Source organism: Canis lupus, chromosome 9 (genome assembly GCF_003254725.2).
Source record: "Canis lupus dingo isolate Sandy chromosome 9, ASM325472v2, whole genome shotgun sequence".
Lineage (NCBI taxonomy): Eukaryota > Metazoa > Chordata > Mammalia > Carnivora > Canidae > Canis > Canis lupus.
The window spans coordinates 15,721,671-15,740,991 of NC_064251.1; the positions used below are offsets into that span (position 1 = coordinate 15,721,671).

At 54.6% G+C, this 19,321-nt stretch overlaps 1 protein-coding gene and 1 non-coding gene across 3 annotated transcripts in view; both read right to left on the reverse strand.

Moving 5' to 3' along the window:
* Positions 1-19,321, reverse strand: part of MRC2 (mannose receptor C type 2) — a 54,645-nt gene that overhangs the window by 13,333 nt on the left and 21,991 nt on the right. For both annotated transcript variants that reach the window (XM_025436488.3, XM_025436487.3), the window contains exons 2-10: positions 8,936-9,337; positions 8,064-8,237; positions 7,698-7,862; positions 7,399-7,512; positions 6,895-7,038; positions 3,944-4,132; positions 3,628-3,782; positions 2,604-2,711; positions 357-472 (exon numbers count right to left, since the gene is read on the reverse strand). In XM_025436488.3, the coding sequence (XP_025292273.1) occupies positions 357-472; positions 2,604-2,711; positions 3,628-3,782; positions 3,944-4,132; positions 6,895-7,038; positions 7,399-7,512; positions 7,698-7,862; positions 8,064-8,237; positions 8,936-9,337 (1,567 nt within the window). The remainder of the gene's footprint in view (positions 1-356; positions 473-2,603; positions 2,712-3,627; positions 3,783-3,943; positions 4,133-6,894; positions 7,039-7,398; positions 7,513-7,697; positions 7,863-8,063; positions 8,238-8,935; positions 9,338-19,321) is intronic.
* On the reverse strand, positions 14,636-14,742 carry LOC112653048 (U6 spliceosomal RNA). The gene has a single exon (XR_003131896.1). It is a non-coding gene; the product is annotated as a U6 spliceosomal RNA (small nuclear RNA).

Sequence of the window (19,321 nt, forward strand, 5' to 3'; positions counted from 1 at the left end):
CAAGTGGGGGCCCATGGAGACCCTGCAGCTGACACACAGCAACTGACCTTCCCCCCTACTGCCTGCACCTCTGTGCCTGGCTGAGAAGAAAGTAGAGAGAAACAGACACAGCCCAGCCCTCTCTTGGGCAGGCAGCCCACACCTACACCTGTTTGTGCCCCTGTCCAGGCCCTGCCCCACAACGGGGTCACTAAATAACAGGAGTCATTCTTGTGATGATATTTGAAAAATTCTTATGATGACATTAGCCATTTGAGGCTCCAAGGACTTAGTCCCTGTGCGCTTGATGGCAAATGCCACCCTGTTTGGGCCAGGATAGGAATGAGGGCTGGTCTGGGCACATGCCCGTCCTGTACCTGTTGGTGATCGTGACCAGTTGGGAACCGTGATCGGTACACAGGCGCCGGGCCTCACTGTAGGTTACTTGGTCCTCCCCCAGCCAGTAGCAGGATGGGCTGTGCCATGTCCAACCCTGGCTCGAGAGATGGGCAGAAGAGGGATGTCTGCGGGGAGGACTCTCCTCCCTCACCCATAAATCCTGGGTGGGGAGTGCCAGCAGTGGCATCACTGAGCGTGCCACAGGATTGGGCACAGGACAGAGGGGACTGGTTTGACGCCAGGGACAGCTCTTCCCGTGCTGTGTTCTGCACCTCATCAGCCTCACACTCCCCTCCCTACCGTTACCCACAACTGTCAGACTGGAGGGTGAGCATGGCTCAAGGGTGGCTGATCTGCCGGTGGGTTGGTGAAAAAAGATGAGTGGCCCACTGGACTCCTCTCTAGGCATTTAAACCAAGAGTCACAGTGGGAAAATTGCCAGTTGGCTAAGAAACAGAGCTGAAGGGGATCCCTGGGTGGCGCAGCGGTTTGGCGCCTGCCTTTGGCCCAGGGCGCGATCCTGGAGACCCGGGATCGAATCCCACATCGGGCTCCCGGTGCATGGAGCCTGCTTCTCCCTCTGCCTGTGTCTCTGCCTCTCTCTCTCTCACTGTGTGCCTATCATAAATAAAATAAAAAAAAAAATTAAAAAAAAAAAAAAGAAAAAGAAACAGAGCTGAAAAGCTGGGAGGGCTGCCAGGATGCAGAGGGCCCAGGTAATCCTTGGGTCCTGGAAAAGGTAGAGTAAGTGGAGGGTGCACCTACCCTGGGGTGGGGGGACAGGCCCTCAGTGAGAAGCAGTGAAGCTTTGGAAGAGACCACTGCTCCTGAGGGGCTGGCTCTCTACCATCGGACCCCCACGAGACCAAGCAAGCCTTTACCCAAGGGAGACTCCTCTCCCCTTGGGCCACCCTGAGCTCTCTGCTGCTGCCTTTCAAAAGAGGAACTGAGGCTCAGATAAATTAAGTGATTGGATTTCATACACAGATAGTACAAGGTGGAGCCTGGACTCGAACCCGCACCGCAAAGGCTTTGCCTGTCCTCACCACAGCCCTGCTCCTCCTGAGACACCAGGTGCCAGGGCCTTCCTCTCCAGGAGCCCTTGAAATGGGAAGCCTTAGGGTAGACTCAAGGTTAGGAGAGAGACAGCCCCGTGGGCAGGAGCCAGAGCAAAAGAGAAGGTGGGGGACGGGGAACACCTTGGGGTAGACGGTGGGACTGTGGGAAGATCTCGGCTCTCCCAGGGCATTAACTGGGGCTGCACAACACTGCACACACAGGTCGGGTGGCCCGGATGCTCAGAGAAGCTAGTCACTCCTCCTCCCCTGCCACCACCTCACCCCGAGCCAGGTCAGAGCCCCTGGGCCAGTCCCTGACCCTGCCAGCCTCCTGGATGCTTCAGCAGGGTCCCTGTCTGCTCTCTCTCCTCCCCACTGTGGGTACATGCCTGTTGTTTCAGGCCCCTCCCCCTGGGGCAGAGCTTGGAGTTCACAGGAGGCAGGGTGCGGTGAAGGGCTTAATCCAAAGGAGAACAGAATGAGAAGCCAAACTGACAGGTACAGGCTGGCAGGAGCGTGGCCTTGGCAGCTGGAGCCATCAGGGGCCAAAGCACCATGAAGTGTCTTTTTTGAGTAACCTCCCCATATTCACCCACACCGCTCACCCCCCTGCTTGGCTGGGGGCCAGGTGGTGGGAGGCCGGGGAGGGCCTGGAGGAGGACACCGGCACCACCTACCCACACCCTCAGTCACACACTCACTGGCCCACTAACCCAGTCAGTCTTCATCCCCTCCCTCCCTCACACCTGGAAGCCCCTGGGGCTAGGGACACAGCAAGGCGACACCAGGATGGCCTCATTGTCCGGGGGGAGACAGACAAGCACACACTCTATCAGACGGCAAGGGGTGCCAGCAGAGGTGGCCAAGCAGGACTGGGGTGCACCCTGGCAGCCTCACTCAGGTGATGACTCGGGGGCCTGCCCCCCCACCTCCTGTTCCCTGCTGCCTCTGGGAAGTAGCTTCTTCATGGAGAGGGGCCCCACCCCACCTCATCCACTATCACCCTTTTCTGGAACGGAGCAGTTTGGAGAGCAGGAAGAAGGGACAAGCCAAGCAAGGGAGGAGGCCACGGGAGGCTGCAGGTCTCCATCTGCCTCCTCCCTCCCCTGGGAACTCCTCTGGTTGCCCCCCCACCACCACCAGGAGCAGCTCCAGAAGCACCCTCACCTTCCGGCAGCCGTGGTCCTCCTCGGCCGCCCCCTGGCTCAGCTGGCCTGCCTTCTTGCAGATGGATGGCAAGGACTGGTTACAGGGGCTATCGTTCCAACGACCTTCCTAGGGACACAGGATGAGGGAGAGTCTCAGCCCTCCCTCCCCCAAACCCCTTGAAGGTGAAGCTGATTTTCAGAATTGCCCCTGCGTCCACTTGCTTGACCTCTCTGTGTTCCAAGGCTGTCCTGTGTTCCCCGGCTCCTGGCCAGCAGTTTGTCTGCCTTTGGCTCCATCCAGAGGGCAGAGGTGTTTGCAGCCCAGGCCCCAGGAGGATGCCTGGCACGTGGCAGACACTCAACAAATAACTGTTTATAAATTTTTAAATAGCATCCCTCATGCCAGATGGCTCTGTCTCCATAGTCCTGGCACCATGTGCAGTATGTCACAGCAGAATGTCTTATCTGTCCCCGGAGTCAGTATCCTCTTTCTCGGACTTTGTCTTTTTAAAGGATCTCTTAGGTCCGCTCGAAGGCCTCCGCTAACTCCTTCATCTCCCCACATTGCATCAGAACCAAAGCCATGGCAGAGTCACCACCCCATCATTTTTTGAGGAGACAGGACCCTGGGCTGGGTAGGGCTGGCACCGAGCGGCCAAGGGAATGTGTCCATAAAATGCGGCTTCTGATGCCACCTGCCGGCGGGGAAGAGCAGCTGGCAGACCAAGATGGCGCCAGGCAGCGTCCTCAGGCTGCATGAGAATTAACCCCTCTAATCCCCCCAAAGACTCTCTGAGGTTGGCACTGTTAGTGTTCCATTGACAGATGAGGAAACAGAGGCACAGAGAGGTTAAGTAACTTGCCCAAGGTGACTCAGCCAGTCGGGGGCAGGAGGATTCGAACACTTCATGTGGAAGAGAAGGGGTTGATGGAGAAGTGGGGGTTTCTGAGAGGCAACAGGGTGGTGGTGTGGAGGTAGGAGCTGACAGTAGCGCTCCTTTAGTCTGGGTTGCACCAGAAGGCTGGGGAGAGGGGGTTCTCACCGGCCCCCAGATGGTGACACAGTCCTCCAGGCTGTCCCGGAAGTTGTTGGGCTCAAAAGGGTGCCAGTGGGTGAAGCTCACAAGGCTCCCATCAGACCACTCAAAATTCATCTGCAGTTTCAAATCGTTGAGGCCAATCCACAGCTCCTCCACCTCTGGGATGCAGCAGGAGAGAGGAGAGAGAGGACGGGGAGGGGTCAGCCTCGGCCACCGGCAACGGACAAAGAGACAGTCCCAGGACCTCTTGGCCAGGACAGGATGGGCACTGAGGAGGCCCTGCCCTCTGCCCCGGGAGTGTGGACGAGCAGTCCCTCACCTTGCTTGATCTGCTTGGTGATGAACTCCAGCTCTGCCATGCTGTGGATGCTGAGCAGGTCACCCCCGCCCCGCAGACATGCCTTCTTGGACTCCTGCCAGCTGCGCTTCTCGGCCTGCAAGCGGTAGCAGTGGCCCTGGAAGGGCTGCCAGCTGGGCTCACACTCCACCTTCACATTGGCCCATACATCTGCAGAGACCCACAAGGTGCCGTTCAGGGACCAAGCCACCCAGCCAGGGTGCTCAGACCCGCTGAGTGTCAACACAGACAGGGCCCTGAAGTCACCTCCTTCCCAAACCCGTCTCAGATCAGCCCTGGCCACCAGAACAGCTCTCAATGCTGAGTGATGCAAAAAAGACAAAGCCCTCCAGGGAGCCTGGTGGCCCAGATGGTGGTGGCGGATTTCACCCCAGATAGGATAACCCCTCCAGCTGGGGCTTTCAGAAACAGACGGGTGGGGACTCAGGTCAGGCCAGCCCTGGGAGCCTCAGCTTCCTCCTCTGTAAATGGAGTTTCCTACTATAGTGCAAACTTAGCTTATGTCCACCTTGCTTAATAAATGAAACTACTGTCACTACCTCAAATAGTACATATGGAGTGTGGACTTCATGCTGACCCTGGCAGTCCAGGATGAAGGGATGGGGAAGTGGGGCCCACCAGGCTAGTGGCCCAGGAAGTCATGGCTGATTGGAAGAAATCCCCTAGTGGGTATTTCTCCTCTTGCTCCTTCCTCTACCTGGGGCTCCACCCAGGGTTGAGAAACCAACCAGTAACAAGCTCTTCCTCACTCCCACTTCTACTCATTTCAGGTTCACTTTCTAGGATTGGAGTCCCAGAGCAGTTGAAGCAAACAAGCCCTCACCTGGGCCCTGGCAAGAGAAAACAAGACTTCACTAAACCACCCACAATGTCAGGCTTGGGCAAGATTCCGCCGGCCAGGTGGGAAAGCATGTGCCCACTCGAAGCATCACCCTAGACTGACTCTGGGATCCACTCCATTCCCAGAGATGCTCCAGGGTCTAACATGCTGTTTCTCGGAGGCCCAGCAAAGTGGGGAGAGCTGAGCCTGGGCCCACTCACTCCTGGGCTCAGACTTGTTAATCATCTCAGCCTCCAATCTAAGACCCGAGGCAGCTGCCACAGACAGAACCCAGCTCAGACCCGAGGGGGCCTTCTTGGGCTGTTGGGAGGAGGGAAGCTCAGGAAATGTGGATGTGTTGGGAGCACAATGATGCATGACTTTGGAATGACATGCCTTGTGGGATGAGACCCAAAACGCAGAATGCATCCAAGAATTAGCTCAGAGTGGGATGGAAGAGGCATTTCATGGCCACAGACATATCTGTGGGTCCATGAGGCCCCACAGGAGACTTCTCCCCTGGCCATACTGGGAAGATCCACGGACAGAGGACTTGGGGAGGGGTCAGGCCCAAAGGAGGCCAGATAGGCTAGGCCTGCCCAAAGTGGGGCCCTCCCTCCTTCACAAAGCAACTTCTGAGATGACCTAGAATTGATGCCTGCCGCAGGCTCCCTCCAGCTAGAAGTAAAGTGCCCTAGGTCTGAGGCACCAGCGCTTTCAGCCTTTGCTTCTGACCCCTTAGGGGAGAAGAGAAAGCAGTGGCCAGCTGACAGCCCTTTGGCAATACTTTAGTGGTCAGAAGCAGAAGTCTTGCTCAGTAAGCTCTTTACTTTCTGTGAGCCTGTGATTTTTTTCTGGGTTTGATGTTTTTTTCTTGTAAAAAGAATTCCCTCTTCATTCCCACGGCTACCAGATTACGGTAGTAGCTCTTCCAACCTATAGATAAACATCCTCTGACATGGATGGACATGATCCTTTGGGGCCAGGCCAGATCTCCACCCTTACAATAGCCCTGCAAGTGGTTGGAGTTTATTTGTGATTTGCACTCAGAGCACTATGGAGCTCCAACCGCCGCCAAAGGCCCAGAGAGCTATCTCCATGAATCACAGATGTGAGCAAAGCACTCCCTGGCTTAAGAACCTGCAGAGGCTCCCCACCCAAACTGGAACCAGCAGCCAAGAGCCTGCAGGGATTGGCTGTGACCTACCTTTCAGAACTATTCTTTCTTTTTCTTTTTTTTTTTTTTTTTTTTTAAGATTTATTTATTCATCAGAGAGAGACAGAGACACAGGCAGAGGGAAAAGTAGGCTCCATGCAAAGAGCCGGACTTGGGACTCGATCCCGGGTCCCCAGGATCAGGCCCTGGGCTGAAGGCGGGGCTAAACCACTGAGCCACCAGGGCTGCCCTCAACTAGTCTCTTTAGCACCATGCTAAGCCAGTGCACCCCAGCTGCACCTGCACATGTATTGCCTGAGGATCTTATGAAATGCAGGTGGGGGCTGGAGGTGGAGGCTGAGATTCTACATTTATAACCAGCTCCCAGGGGATGCTATGCTGCTCTTCCAAAAACCACACTTTAAGTAATTAGAGTCTATACTCCAACTGGACTGCAGTACTCACCAAACTTGAAGCTGCTGTCTGTGTCTAGGCCTGTACACCTTCGCACATGCAGTTCCCTCTGCCAGGAATGCCCTTCCCTCACAGCTCTTTATGCCTTTTTAAACTTACAGTCAACTTGAAAGGTCCAAATCAACTGTCACTTCCACGCAGCAACCCATCTTAACTCCCAGGAGCTTAAGCGGCTTCTTCTCTAGGCATTTCATCTCTAAATTTATTACACATATTTTTATAATGGTACATAACTCAGGATACTCTAATTGTGTGTTGAGAGGTCTGTCACCCTCTGGCGGAGTGTGACTGCCACAAGGACAGTGCCAAGTGCCGGCATTTAGCACAGTTCTTGACGAAGGTTCTCGCAAAGAATTAATAGCGCATTCCAATTGTTTCTCAGCACAGGCGGGATCAGAGTCCCCGACGGGCCCCCCCGCCCCGCCCCGCCCCGCCCCGCGCAGGCCCCGCCCCTAGGCTCACCGGGCGGCGGCCGCTCGGCGGTGGCGTTGGGCTTCTTCTTGCACACGTAGGGCAGCGCGATGCTGCAGTCGCGGTTCTGCCAGCCGCCCGAGGACTCCGTGCGGATCACCCCGCAGTTCTCCTCGCTCGGGTTGTCCGGCTGATCTGTGGGGAGGGCAGGGCGCCGGCACCCCAGGAGAGGGAAACTCACAGCCCGGCCCCTGGGCGCTCCTCGGGGCCTCCCGCTGCCTCCTCCCTGAGCCCACGGGGTCCCAACCTCTGCGCCCAGCGCGGGCTCAGGCCCGGGGCCGCCTCCCCGGCCAGGCCTGCAACCCAGCCCGCGCCCCGCGCCCCGCGGAGAGGGCGTCGGGGCCTCGGTCCCACGGGAGCACTGCATGAGGCAGGGGCAGTCCAGGAGGGGGTGGAAATCTGCCCCGCCGCCCCCCCCCACGGCCTGGAGCAGGAATAAGGCCAAACGCCTCTGCAGCCCCCAGGCCGCCCCGCGCCCCGAACCCCCCGCCTCACCACTCTCCCAGTTGAGGTACTTCAGGGGCGAGTTGTCGGACCACTGCCAGCCTCCGCTGGTGTCCAGGTCATTAAGGCCAATCCACAGCGTGGAGCTGTAGCCGGTGAGGAGCCCTGACAGCAGGACAGACGCGGGAAGGCGGGGATCGCCCCCCCCCCCGCCCTCCTCACTCTGTGCCCCCTCCAGGTGGCCTCCCCTCCCCACCAGCAGAAAGGGCTCAGGGCCCTCCAAAGATGGGGCCCGGGTCTCCGGGTCCCCGCAGAGCCCCCCCCCCCCCCCGCACTGCCCGCCGCCGCACCGTTGATGTAGGTCTGCTCGTGGATCTCCGTGATGCTCAGCAGGTCTGCCCCCTGCTGCTCGCAGCTGGCCCAGGCCTCCCTCCACGACAGGGTGGACTGGAAGTTAAACTGGTAGCAGCTGTCCGTCAGCTGGTCCTTGTCCCAGAAGGTCTCACAGTCATTACCTGCCACCGCGACAGTGCCAGGTGGGTCCCACACACAGGCCCCTCAAGGAGGGCAGAGACACGCCCTCACACACGTGCTGCTCCGGCTATACTGAGGGGCCTCCCATCACCCCAGTCCTGAGCTTCTTCCACCTGCCCTGAGGCCCCTCGGGGCCCGCCCCCAGGAGCCGCCCTGGCCCACCCCCTCCACCCTGCTCTCACTCTTGATTGGACAGAAGCCCCAGCGCTCGTCCTTGCCGTAGTCCTGGGTGGTGGCACACCACAGGTGCCCGTCTTCACGGCCTGTGCTGGTGCAGCTATGGAACCACTGGTTATCGTACTTGAAGGGGATGGTGCATGGCTTCCCGTGGGAGTTCCCCTGGATGGTGTAGACCTCTGCAGGAAGGGAGCCAGGCCCTTGGCATCTGGACCCCAGAGGCTGCCCACCTCCCCCAGCCCTCTCGGAAAACCCCCTCTCCCAGGGAGCCAAGGCCGGGGCGCTGATGCTACAGCCCAAGTGCTGCTTATGGCTTTCAGGCTCCCTCTGGCACTAGGTCAACGCAGGAGCCTGGGAGTAGGTCTTGCTGGCCATCTCACAGGGCCAGGAAGGGGTTCTCCTGATGTCCCTAATGCTGTCCCCTCCCCCCACAAGCTCCGGCTCAGAGATCAGGACGTCTTACAGGAAAAGGCCCCACCCCCCAGTGCAGAGCTGTCCACCAGAAAAGGCCCCGCACCAGGTAACTCTGGTTCCCGGTCACCCCTGCAAAATCGGGATCCAGACACCTATGGGAGTTAGGCTTGGGTCTCCCCTGGAGAGTGGGCCTGGAAGGGAATTTTCATTTAATTTTACGTTACACACTTTTGTACTGTTTGAGGTCTTTACAAGTATGTATTAATTTTGTAATTTCTTGAAAATAAATGCTTTGAAGTGAATTTTCTTAATTATTCCAAAATGTTTCCCACTGCAGTTAAAGATATGGCTCTGCCAAAGGTCCGCAGAGGCCAAAGGCCCTGTCACTCCTGCATCTCACAGGAGTGAGATGGCTCCAGTCCTCCTGACACCCCTCTCCCCTTCCCTGCAAGAAGCCTCTCACCATAGTAGGGCCTCGCACACAGATCCTCATCGCTGCCATAGATGCGCCACTGGCCGCTGCGGGTCTGGTCACCACGCTCGAGGCCACCAGCCTTGGACGAGTTGCCAGTGCGACCCCCCAGGAGCAGGGACAGCTGGTCACCCAGTGTGCGACAGTGCCAGCGGAGATTCAGTGCCTCCCGGTCACACTCGTACATGCCCAGGGATGCTGTGGTGTTGGTACCCGGCCAGCCTGTGCCCAGGCACTGCATGGTGCCCAGGTTGAAGAGCCGATTCCGGGAGACCCACTTCCAGCGCTGGGCAGGAAGACTGGCATTGCAGGATGAGGAGACTCTGACTTGCCCCCCCTGGGCCTCCAGGCAGCCCTGCAGTCCATGGCTGAAGATGACGAAGACATTGGGCTCTGGAAGGGAAGGCAGGACATGAAGCCATCACAGGGGTTCTCTGGGCTGGGCTGGCTCTTTTTTCTTTTTTTTTTTTAAGATTATTTATTTATTTATTTATTTATTCATGAGAGAGAGAGAGGCAGAGACACAGGCAGAGGAAGAAGTAGGCTCCATGCTAGGAGCCTGACTTGGGACTTGATCCCAGGTCCCCAAGATCACACCCCAGGCTGCAGATGGCGCTAAACTGCTGCGCCACTGGGGCTGCCCTCTGGGCTGGCTCTTAATGGCCAGTGCCACCTTCAGACGCTGCCCCTGAGGCTGGCGCTGCCCCTGAGGCTGGCACTGCCCCTGAGCCTGGCGCCAGGTTGCAAACCTTCTCTCAGATGTTAAATCACCCAGTCCTCACCCCCAGCCCTCTGAGGGCCCCCAGCCCTTCCTGTCCTCACATGAGGCAGAGCCCGCATGACCAGTCCCTGCTCTAGCCCCATGCTCAACCTGGAGGCAGGACTTGGCTCTCTGTCCTGCCTTCAAAAGCCAACCCAACTCCACATATCAGGTAGGGTACTGTAGGCTTTTCCAAAGATCTTCTGAGGGGCAGTGGAGGCACTGATGTCACACAGCACATTACAATTTTATCCCAATCTCCACGACCTTGTGTGGCTTTCCCAGCAAAGTTCCTCTCTGACCTGGCATAATTTGTCTTGTTCTTCCCCTTTGCCCATCAGCTTCACTGGCTCCTTCCTTTCCTGACTTCTAGAATCTTCCTAACACCACCATCCCTCATATTCAACCATTCACACCTCCCAGAACCATTGCACACCTTCCTTTGTACGCAGTATTTAGCTCTAGATAGGGGATCCCCCAGCCCTGCATTGCGTCACCCCCCATCTCACTGTGCAGACCCTTCTAGGCAAGGCACTGGAATCCAGCCTGTGCCCAAGCACGCTGACTATACGGATTAAGAAATCAAGACTTCAATGTATGGAAAGTAGATAGTGGTTGCTTGGGGCTGGGCTGGGGGTAATGGGAATGGGAAGTGACTGCACAGGAGTGCATGGTTTCTTTTGGGGTGATGAAAATATTCTAAAGTTAGATTGTCATGATAGCTGCCAAATTCTGTGACTATAGTAAAACCCAATCAATTGTATGTTTTATTTTTTTAAAGATTTTATTTATTCATTCATGAGAGACACAGAAAGAGGTAGAGACACAGGCAGAAGGAGAAGCAGGCTCGATGTGGTACTCAATCCCGATGTGGGACTCGATGTAGGGAGCCCGATATGGGACTGGACTCTAGGATCACACCCTGAGCCAAAGGCAGACACTCAACTGCTGAGCCACCCAGGCATCCCTCAATTGTATGTTTTAAATGGATGAGTTATTTAATATATGAATTATATCTCAGTAAAGCTGAGAGAGAGAGAGAGAGAGAGGGAGGGAGAGAGTGGGAGGGATAAAAAAGAGAAACGTGGTTTAGAGAAGTGACCTGCTCACAGTGTCACACAGTCAGGAAGCAGACCCAGGCCTGACACCCATGTTTCACCACCTTCTACTTATTCCCAGGCTGCCACTGAAGTACACAACCCACACATATAGGACATCCCTGTCACCAAGGAATTATTGCATCCATTAGCCACTAGCCTCTCAGGATAATTTCCATGTCTTAAAGGCATGAATCTGACCGCTACGGTTCAAAACCCAGCTCTACCCCTTAATGTGTGATTCACACAAGTTGCATTTCCTCGCCGTGACTCAGTTTCCCCATCAGACTATTGTAAAGGCTAAGTGAGAGAATGCATGTCAAGTGTTTGGAGCAGGGTGTGACACGTGGTAAGAGCACTGTAAATTACTGTTGTTGCCATTACAGTGGTTACTCTTCCATGTTATTACAGGTAGAGAAATTGACTAAGGGAATGAAATGATTTGACAAGTCATGAGGCTGTTTGGAGATGGAGCTGAAATTTGGCCCCGGTCTTCTGAGTCCAAACTCCAAGCTCTTTCTATTCCACCATGGCCTTATCATCCCTCTTCAAGCCACTCTCTATGGCCCATCAGGATGCTTTTTGAAAGATGTAAATTAAGTTCCAAAATTTTTAAAAATGATATTGGAATGTTGAAGGTCATAAAGGAAACAGTGATGAATTCAGTGACATTATAGTTTTTTCCATGGCAAAAAATACCAAAAGCAAAGCCAGAATTCCAATAGCAATAATATGTATAACTTATTGGTGGCAAATAGTTTATTCCCTAATATAAAAAGAGCTTCTATAAAAACATAATGAACTATGAGGAAAATATCAACAACATATTAAAAAAAGATACATATGCACAGCTAAAAAATGAAATGCAATTGGCTCATAAATATTTGAAATGGGCTCACTCACAGTAAGAGAAAGAAATACAAACATCAAATAACTCTCTTATCAAATAAGTCCTGCTTAAAGTCCTTCAAAGGCAATTCATCACTCTTCAAATAAAATTCAAACTTCTTACCATGAACACAAGATCCTGCATAGTCTGGTCCTGCCTACCAGTCTGATCCTGGATCACACTATTCCCCTTTGCTCAAGTCACATTGCCCTCCTTGCCCTTCCTTGAACAGGCTTGGTACTTCCTTCTTTTCTTCTTGAAGATTTTATTTTTAGAGATGCCTGAGTGGCTGAGTGGTTGAGCATCTGCCTTAGGCTCAGGGTATGATTCTGGAGTCCCCAGATTGAGACCCACATCTTGCGCTCCCTACATGGAGCCTGCTTCTCCCTCTGCCTATGTCTTTGCCTCTCTCTCTGTGTCTCTCATGAATAAATAAATAAAAATAAAATAAAAAATATTTATTTTTAAAGTCATCTCTGTATCTAATGTGGGGCTCCAGCTCACAACCCTGAGTCTAAGAGTCACAAGCTTCAGACTGAGCCAGCCAGGCACCCTTGGCTTGGTACTTTCTTGTCTCAATGCCCTTGCATGGTTTCCTCTGCCTGGTATTTGACTTTTCAAAACAGTCATATATTTATTATTTTTTTTTAGACGTATTTATTTGAGAGAGAGAGAGAGAACATGTGCACGAGTGTTTAAGCGGGGGGGGGGGGGGGTGCAGAGGGAGAAGCAGACTCCCAAGGTGGGTTTCAATCCCAGGACCCTGGGATCATCTTCTAAACCAAAAGCAGATGATTAACCGACTGAGCCACCCAGGTGCCCTAAAGTCACATCTTTAAAAAGGCCATTCTGAGTTAATCTAAAGCAGCCACTCAGTTACTCTCTATCATATTACTTGATTGTAGTTCTCCTCACAACATTTATTATTATCTGATATTTTTTTCTATATCTGAGTTATATCTGAGTCTTTGTCTACTGATTATTTTTTTTCTCTTGATTATGGGTCACTTTTTTCAGCTACCTGCAGGTCTAGTAATTTTTGTTACATATTGGACATTGTGGATAATGTTCTAAAGAGTCTGGATTTTTTTTATTGCATATGAGATGTTGTGGGTGACATGTTACAGGGAGTCTGGATTTTTTTTTATCTTCCTGAAAAGAATGTTGAGTTTTGTTCTGGCAGGCAGTTAAATTACTGGTGGATCATCTTAATCTCTAGAGGCTTGGTTTTAGGTTTTACTAGGGTGGGGTTGTTTTGGTTTTGCCTGTAGTCTTAGGGTGTGGCTGTTAGCCTTGGGTTTAATCATAAGGTGAGACCCTTTTGCAGTTTCAAAGGAAAACCTTAGGCAGTTATCAAGCTCCTCTAACTTGGTGGGAACTTGAATTCCAAACACTGTTCCCTCAGCACCAGGCAGCATCTGAAACCTCCGCCTCTTTGCTGCTGTTTCCTGGTGGGTTTCTTATAGCCTCATCCCGCCCAGACACAGTTTAGGAGTTGCCAAGGATTTGAGAATTTGTAAGAGAACACTGTTATGGGTTCTTTCTTTCCAGGATTCTTCCTCTTGATTTTTAGCTTTTCTGGTAGCCCCAAATGTTGGCCAGTAAGATTGCCACTTTCTGTTTGAGGTCCTCAAATGGGGCAATGCTCTCAGGGGGAGACACTGCTTAATTGAAACTCTCACCACATCTGCTTCTTTCCTTTGGGAGATTGTTTCCTCCCTGGCATCTGGCTGTTTTTTGATTGCTCTCAAACCACTGTATTTTATATTATATCCTTTGTCTCTAAGTACCCTTGGCCAGAGACTTAGATTGGTGCCAGCAACCCTGCCATTTCCAGAAGCAGAACTCATTTTCTGACATGCTTCTATTTTGTGTGTCTCTCCTCTTGTTTATAAGCCCCCAAGGACTCTCTCGGTCTTTACCACTGCTGTGTCCAAAGCACCTATGACTCTGCCTGACACATAGTGCTTCATAAACACTGGATGAACACATGAATTAATGAATGAATGAATGAACGAATGAATGAATCTCCTGCCTAGGTAACAATCACAATCAATCTGCCAATCTTTCTGTTCCTTGTCCCAGCTGCTAAATTGATTTTCCTAAAACATAGTACCTGCAGCTTCCTCAATGAGTGCTCAAAACACCATGGATAGGCTTATGGGGCAGGGACATTAGTTGCTGTATTCTGCAACAACGCCAATTGGGGGGGGGGGGGGGGCGGAGACCTCGCTGCCCCCTCCTCTCAACCTGCTTCTTCCCTTCCAGTTGTCCCCTGGAACCGTAAACTGTCCCCATGACTTGATCCAGGCCTGCCTGAGCCTACTCTAAGGACTGGCTATCTGATTCTCAGAAACTCCCCTCCAGTGAGGACAGTCAGTAATAACCGAAAGTGGCCCTTGGCAGGGGGTAGGAAAAGGGCCTGAGACCGGAAGAGGAAGAAAACCGTGCTTGCTTTTCTAGATTTTTCTCAGAGATGGGATTGGACAATGCAGCCCCCAAACGTCACAGGAGCCCACAGCAGCCCAGGGGGATAGAACTCTCACTCCCCTCCAACCAGAAAACCCACATACGAGCTGAAGCATTCCCACCAGGCCGCACAGCCAGAATAAGTGGCCAATGAAGGGTCTGAAAGAGGTCCATGTAAGTCAGGAGTGACAGTCCCAGGATCGGGCTGCCTGCCCCTCACTTGACAGATAAGGAAACTGAAGCTCAGAGAGGGGAAGAGATTAGGACACTGCAATACTGTTTAAGGCCTCAGTTTCTTCCTCTGTCACATGAATGGGGCTGCAAGTCCCCTTCTTCCTCTGAGGTCCTAGGTTCTGGGTTCAAATCCACAGATCTCCCTGGGGCACCTACTCTGTGTGTGGCACGTCCCAGGAAATGCCGGGGCCACGAAGAAACACATGGCACTGTCCTAGTGCCCGCCACGGGCACAGCAGCACATGAAGCCAACAAGTCCTTCACGAATTTGTGTCATCCTTGCGCAGGGGCCATGCTAATCTTCTCTGTATCATCCCAATTTTAGTATCTGTGCTGCCGAAGCTAGCGCTAGCTCGAAGCCAACAAGTCCTTAAAATCCAGGTGTCTGGGGGCAGAGGAGGGAGCTGTGCCTTCTGGGGGCGGGGAGACTCTCTGAAGATGCTGAGGGTCTGGAGGAGGCAGGGGTGAAGGATGCACATCACAGAACACCTTGGCAGCAAATGAGAAAAGAACAAGGAATTTGGGAGCAGAGGGGAGGACTGCAGGAGATCTACAAAGCAAAGGGGAGGCCGAGGGGGATTCATGGAGATAGATCTTGGGGACTCTGCCAAGCTGGGGGCCAGGGGCTCTTGGGAGAGCATTTTCCACCCAGAGCTAGGGGTGTGCCTGGACCCTCGCAGAAAGGAGGCTCTTTCTCCAGAGCCCAATGCAGGAAGTGATGAGCCTGGCCCTGGAGGAGGTGTATGTGCAAAGGGTGAGAGGGAAGGGCACAAAGGTGTTTCTGGAACAGACTGTGTTCTTCGCATCCCCGTGCTCAGCCAGCGCACAGGAAGCAGCACAGAAGCTCAGGGCGCAGAGGTCTGGTGCCCCCAACCTGGGAAGGACCCTCTGGTCTTCCCCACCCAGTAGCCTGAGGAGCATCGGGTGTCTTGGCAGGGAGTGGAATGCCCCTCACTAGGGTTGTGGTATGTCCTTCATCAAGGGCCAAGATGACCTGCATTTTGCTGGCAAGCACACCACGCCCAGCACAGTGCTGTGCACCAGGCTATGTGGCTCCTTAGGTACTTGTTCCGTGAATGAATAAATGAATGTATGAAACCGGGCAGGGAACTTTGCGTTGAGTGTATCCATCCAGTCACTCAACAAATTCGTATGGAGAATTTCACAGATGCCAGGCACGGTGCCAGGCGCCGAGAGTACAGAGGTGAGCAACAGAGACATAACCTGGTTCCTCCCACCATATGATCTGGGAGGCCCTGGGCTCTGCATGGAAGATACGGAGATGGTAACAGAATCCATGAACCTCACTGAACTGCCCCCTTCGTCTCTGGCCTTGGTTTCTGCTTGCCCGATCAATTTCCCATCCCTTCCTATTATTATTTATAATTTTCTGGGATCCCTGGGTGGCGCAGCGGTTTGGCGCCTGCCTTTGGCCCAGGGCGCGATCCTGGAGACCCGGGATCGAATCCCACATCGGGCTCCCGGTGCATGGAGCCTGCTTCTCCCTCTGCCTGTGTCTCTGCCTCTCTCTCTCTCACTGTGTGCCTATCATAAATAAATAAAAAAAAATTTTAAAAAAAAATATAATTTTCTTGCACTGGGCTCTGGCTACGTGAGCGGGCGCGAGGTCTCACTCGTGGCCAGTAGTCGCATACATCCCCTGGCACAGAGATTGGGCATAGAACCCAAACAAGGCTAATCGGAGGCCTCCCCTGGAATATGTGGTTTTCTCTCTCTGTTGAGATCTTGAAACTGGGGCTGCCCATGGCCACGTTTCCTACCACGAGGAAAAGACCTTCCTGCTACAGGCGAGAACGGGGACACTACAGAGACACGGCTGAGCACTGGAAGGGGAGGAAGAGTGGTCATGCGCTGAACACTCAGTGCCAGACCCCGAGTTCCTGTGGCTCTTCCTCCAGCCTGTGGACCACTCTGGCTCATCAGCAGCCACATTTCCCTTTTGTGCTGACCTTGTGTGCATTGGGTTGCTGTCCTTGCAACAAAGAATCCTTACAAATACACAACCCTATGTCTTGGAGCTGGAGACTTTCTCCCAGCCTCCTTACTCCCCAGAAGCTACCCTTCCAGGATTCCCTCTGACCCTCAGACCTGCAAATGAGCCTCCTGGGCTCATCAGAGGAGGTGCCTGGAAGCCACGCCTTCACCCCATCCTCCTAATCACCCTTCTGGCTGCTCCCCCAGAGGCCTTCTCACTCACGCAGATGACAAGCACTATACTTGGTACTACAGGGGAATTAAACAATACGGCCACTGGCCTCATGACATTTGCAGTGAAGCTCGGGAGGCAGAACTCACAAAGCAATCCATGAAATAGTGACAAGGAACACATCAGTGTGCAAGACTGCCAGGTCCAATTCATACTGCATGGCTGGTGGTGAAGGTGCTCCACAGAACAGATTTTCCAGGTTACTAACATATAACAAGAATCCTGCTGCAATGTCCACACTTCCTGGCTTCTCAGACATCCAGGTCATCACTCTGGTCATTTGTGCCTGTGCTCAGAGGTTTACAGCTATGTGTCCTACATTGAGTAGCCCCTGTCTCCTCCCTGCCTGCTGACTGTCACACGGCCTCTCTTCCTTTCCCATCTGCTGTAAGGTACACGCAATGCTTTGGTGGAGTCCTGAGGCTGAGTGCAGAGGCTCAGAAGTGTCTGTCTCTCGGGAGCAAACCTCTCAGCTGTCCCAGCAGCTTCTCGGGACTCAGTCCAGGAGCGAAGGCAGCCAGAGGTCTGACCTTGGATAAGACGGCTGCTCTCCATTACAAGTGCTAGACATCGTGCTGAAGGAAGCAGAGGGGAGGTTAATTCTCGCAGAGTGCCTGGCACTCAGCAGACTCTCAATGAAATCTGCTGAATGAGAGGCACGTCAAAGAAAAGCCCGAGAGGCACCCACAGGGACAAGAGCAAAGGAGGGTGTTCCACGGTGGGGGAATGGCAGGAGCAGAGACTGAGAACCCAGCAGTCAGCCTGGCTCAGCTCCTATGGACCAACTGCAGGGACTGACTGGGTTTGGTCCCCGAGGGCATGGCAGGGTGACCTCCAACGCCAAGCCTCTCTGTAGTTGACTCCCCTCCTCAGGCCTCCTCAGGCCTCCTCAGGCCATGCAGAGGCAAAGGGTCATCCCAGGGAGAGCCAGGGGCCGCAGGGCCACCAGCCAAGAGGAGCAGCTGTTTTCAATAAGCTGCTTGGCCCTAAGGCCAGGCCTGGAAATGTCCCTGAGTCAGCAGAAGCTGCCAGCCCCACCCTGTTGAAGGGCCAACCCTGGGGACCCAGCACCCCACCCTGCCCCACCTTCTGCTAGAGGCTCTATGCATGTCCCTGCACACATTGGACCTGTGTGGGGGAGGCAGGCCGGCCCTTCCCTAGCACAGGGCAGTTACAGGACAGGAGGGCTCAATGCCCTAACTCTGCAATATCCCCACCCAGATCCTGGCTCTTGCGGGCTTCTGTCTCCCCTCCACCCTCCAAGCTTTTCACACTCTCCTCCCTCCTCCCGACTGCCCCTGCATTCCAGCCAGGCCAGACTGCCTGCTCTCCGTTACTTAAAGTGCATGTGACTCCACTGGGCTCAGCCAGCGGCTGTCACACGGTCAGTGGTGTGTCTCTCCCTCCAGCCATGGTGAGCTTCCTCCATCACTTATTTCTGGAGATGCTCTTCTTCCCCCTTAAAATGTATGACATGCTCCGCTTCAGGAAGCAAAAGAAGGGTGATGTGAAGGGGTGGTGGGCAACAGGATGAGACATAAATTCAAATCCGGAAAGGCAATTTTCACCCTCCCCGCAACTCTGCGGGTCCCCTGGATCCCCCGGGTGGTGCCAGCTGACTAGGGCTGGCCCCTGGGGCTCCCTGGCCCCATCCCTCCACTCTCGGCGATTTCGTGGTGTTTGATCTCCCCCTCTGCTGACTTTTGTCTCCTCACACTAAAGCATCATAATCTTATCGTCCTGTCCTTTCCCAGGCTCCATCTTGTAGAATGAACCGGGGTTGCCGCCAGGCCGCGACAGAAGCGGTCTCCAAGGATCTCCAAGCTCGGGTCCTCCAGGCTCCGGTGCGGCTGGTCACTCCTAGGGAGCTCGTCCGCCCTTTCCCCAGCTCTCTGCGGCGCATCCCAGGGGCGGGCGACCCCTTCCTTCCTTCCCCCGGGGCGGGGGGGTGGTTCTGGGTGCTCGCCGCTGCTGCACCCCCCTCGGCCACGCACCCTCTTCTTCGGTGCACCGCATTTCTCGCCCACGAGCTCCCCTTTCGGCGCGCCCCCGACCTCGGCCGTGCGCATCCCCCTCTGCGCCCCCCCGCGATGTGCCCCCCGTCGGGGCGCCCCCTCTCGGCAGCGCTCCCCAGAGCGCTTGGGCGCCGGGCCTCCCGCCCCCACCCCGGCCGCGAGGTCAGCCGCTCCCCAGCCCGCGCGGCCCGCAGCCCCCGGCGCCGTCTGCTCGCCCGAAGCCAAAATAAACACGGCCAAGCCACTTCCTTCCCCAGGGGGCCGCTTTCACCGGGACGGGCGGCTCGGCCGCGGCAGGAAGCGCTTTCGGGGCTGCACCATCCAGCCCCACCGACGCGCCCGCGCCGCGCCGCGCCGAAGGCAGGACTAGGGACTGGGGCGGACGGGCCCGAGGCGCAGAGGTCACCGGCCCCCCGCGCCCCCGCGCCGCCCGGGTTCTGTCTGTCCGAGGAAGTCCCGGACGGAGAAGTTCATACCGCCTCTGTCAAGGGCCCCCCAACAGCGCCAGGTTGGGTACTCCATACCCGGCCGACTGGGGATGAATAAATAAAGGAGTGAGAGAAATAACTTATTAGGAAATTCTCAGGCAAATTTGGGGATAGCAATATTTTTTAAATTTAGTTTTGGGGGGCACCTGGTGGCTCAGTGGTTGAGCAGCTGCCTTTGGCTCAGGTCGTGATCCCCGG